General features: G+C 43.5%; 1 protein-coding gene across 1 annotated transcript; it reads right to left on the bottom strand.

The window, feature by feature from the left end:
* Positions 1-664: 664 nt before the first annotated feature.
* Positions 665-1,241, bottom strand: LOC311169362 (cystatin-C-like; the record flags this gene model as incomplete). The annotated part of the gene is made up of 1 exon (XM_084231220.1): positions 665-1,241. Exon 1 carries the CDS (start codon positions 1,088-1,090, stop codon positions 665-667), a length of 426 nt encoding a protein of 141 aa, XP_084087346.1. The 5' UTR covers positions 1,091-1,241.
* Positions 1,242-2,487: the final 1,246 nt, after the last annotated feature.

The raw sequence follows: 2,487 nt of genomic DNA, 5'->3' as shown, positions 1-2,487 counted from the left end.
TGGCTCACAATGCACATAACAAGCATCCATAATTACACAAGCTATACATCTACACACACACACACACACACACCCCATTGGTTCTACTTTTCTGGAGACTCCTGACTGACATGTTAATAGGTTCCTTAATTTCTAATGAAATAGAACAAAGTACATTTTAGACCTGGGTAGTTGGAGGGGTAAGATTGACCTATGGGTATACTAAGTTTGATACTGAAGAAATAGAGTTAAACCTAAAATATCTATAAACCTAAAGAAAAACCAGTTCTTGGAATCATTAAGATAAGGACTCAGGAAGTAAACAGAAGTGTGATAAGTAGAATTGGTGAGAACTGCAAGGTAAATTTCAGATACAGTCTATGGGCCAAGCTCATGGTTGTTCCTTTTTTTTTTTTTTTTTTTTAAAGTTATTACTCTTTTATTGAGTAAGATAGGAGCGGAGCACGTGCACCCACTGTGCACTGGGGCATTTGGAAAGCAACTAAAAGAAAGAAATGAGTTAGAGCCATTTAGTTGTTCAAAAAATGCCCTGAAGCCTCTTATGTGTGTCCTGCAGCCAATGCACTTAGGGGACTCCAATAGGGGTGTCACCCATCTAAGGTTTAGGAGTTCTGCTGGGGGGGGGAGGGGGTGGTCAGCGTGGCCCGGCCTGTCGCATAGTCTTCTAAGCACTCTGGCAGCTCGACTTCACCAGGGAGATTGAGCCCAGCCAGGGGACATAGTATATCTGGAAAGAGCAGAGTGATTTCCTCAGGTTCCGCTGGTCATGGAAAGGACAACTTTCCAAGTTGGACTGGGACTTGGTGCACGTGGTTCTACCCATTTCCACATCCAAGTAGTAGTTCAAGCCGGACACGACCTGCTTGCGCGCGCGCAGCACGTTCAGCGCGCGGCTGTGGAACGCGTCGTTGTTCGCCTTGTTGTACTCGCTGACGGCGAAGTTGAGCGCGCGCTGCACGCCCTCCTCGTTCACGTCGGCGTCCATCAGGCCGCCCACCAGGCGCGGCGCCTTGCCGGGGCTCGCGGCCAGGGCCAGGGCCAGGGCCAGGGCGGCCAGCAGGAGCAGCGGGGAGCCCAGAGGGCCGGCCATGGTCTGCTCGCGAGTGGACGGGCGCCGGGGCGGGCGGCGAGGGGCCGCCCTTATATCCCCAGCCGCCAGCCTCCGCCCGCCCGGCTCGGGCTCCTCCTCGGTTGTTCCTTTTGTAATATAAAATTCCCAAGTCAAATCTGTAGTGTTTAATGAATTTAATTTGTGGTCAGAGAAAAAAGGGGATGCTCTATGACAATGGCCCACTGATTTGTAAGACCAAAGGGATAGTCTAAAGGAAGATTCTCTAATTAGGAGAGACTGGCGTCCCCTTTAGAAGTCAACCCTCAGAGAAAGTTTTGAAACCCAAAGAAACTTTCACACACACAAACTGATGATCATAGGTCTAAGGGTACTGAAGTCAACAGGTTTCAATATCTGCCAGATGAACAGACATTCAGAGTATGTTTCCTGGCGGCTTGAGTAAAGTCTATTTTAATCTCCTGACTTCCCAAAGAAAAACTGTAAGGAAATGCAAATCATTGAGATAATATCTCTGCCAAATCATTGCTTGTCAGAACCACATGTTTTTGTTGCAACTGACTAATTGTATATGCATGCAGTCAGTTTTGTTTCATTAATAAATAAGCACATCAAAAAATTTTTAATCACCCTGAATTACTTTGGTCTAACACCAATTGATCAGTATTGGCCTTTGATATGCATCCATTATTAGGGAGTGATGAATACGAATGTATTAGTTAAGGTTCTCCAGAGACATTATATTTAAATGTATTATAGAAATTATATACATATATGTATCTTTTAATGTATTTACATATATATGTATATATGAGACAGAGATTGATTTATTATGGGACATTAGGTCATGTCATTATGGAGGTTGAAAAGTCCCAGCATTATAGGAGAGCTGGTGGTATAGTTGAGCCCAAGTCAAATGTCAAGGAACTAGGGGAAATTTTGGTGTAAGTCTCAGTCCCAGGGCAGGAAAAGACAGTTATTCCAGCTCAAGTAGTGAGCAGAAAGGCATATTCTCCCTTCTGCTTTTTGGTTCTATTTAGGCCCTCAATGACTTTAATGATGTCCACTCACACAGAGGACAACCTGATTTACTCAGTCTACCAATTTAAATGCTAATCTCATCCCAAAACACCTTTATCCAAAATAATGTTTAATCAAAAAATTTTTGATCCAAAAATAATGTTTAATCAAATATGTGTATATCCCATAACCCAATAATGCTGACACAAAAAAACTAACCAACACAAAGTGTCCCAGTCATTTTTCTTAGGATATCATTTCTAAGATCTTCTAAGAACAGTTGCAAAATTGAGACTAGGTGATGCTGCTAATGGGGTTGGGGAGGTGAGGGGAAGGGAGGAAGGTTGATATTTAAATTGTCATGGTCTAGGTCAGGGATCACAATATACTATTTCTGT

This window comes from Talpa europaea, assembly GCF_964194135.1.
Source record: "Talpa europaea genome assembly, chromosome: 4".
Classification (NCBI taxonomy): Eukaryota; Metazoa; Chordata; class Mammalia; order Eulipotyphla; family Talpidae; genus Talpa; species Talpa europaea.
Note: the sequence above shows the minus strand (reverse complement) of the source record. Positions and strands in the feature narration are given on the sequence as shown.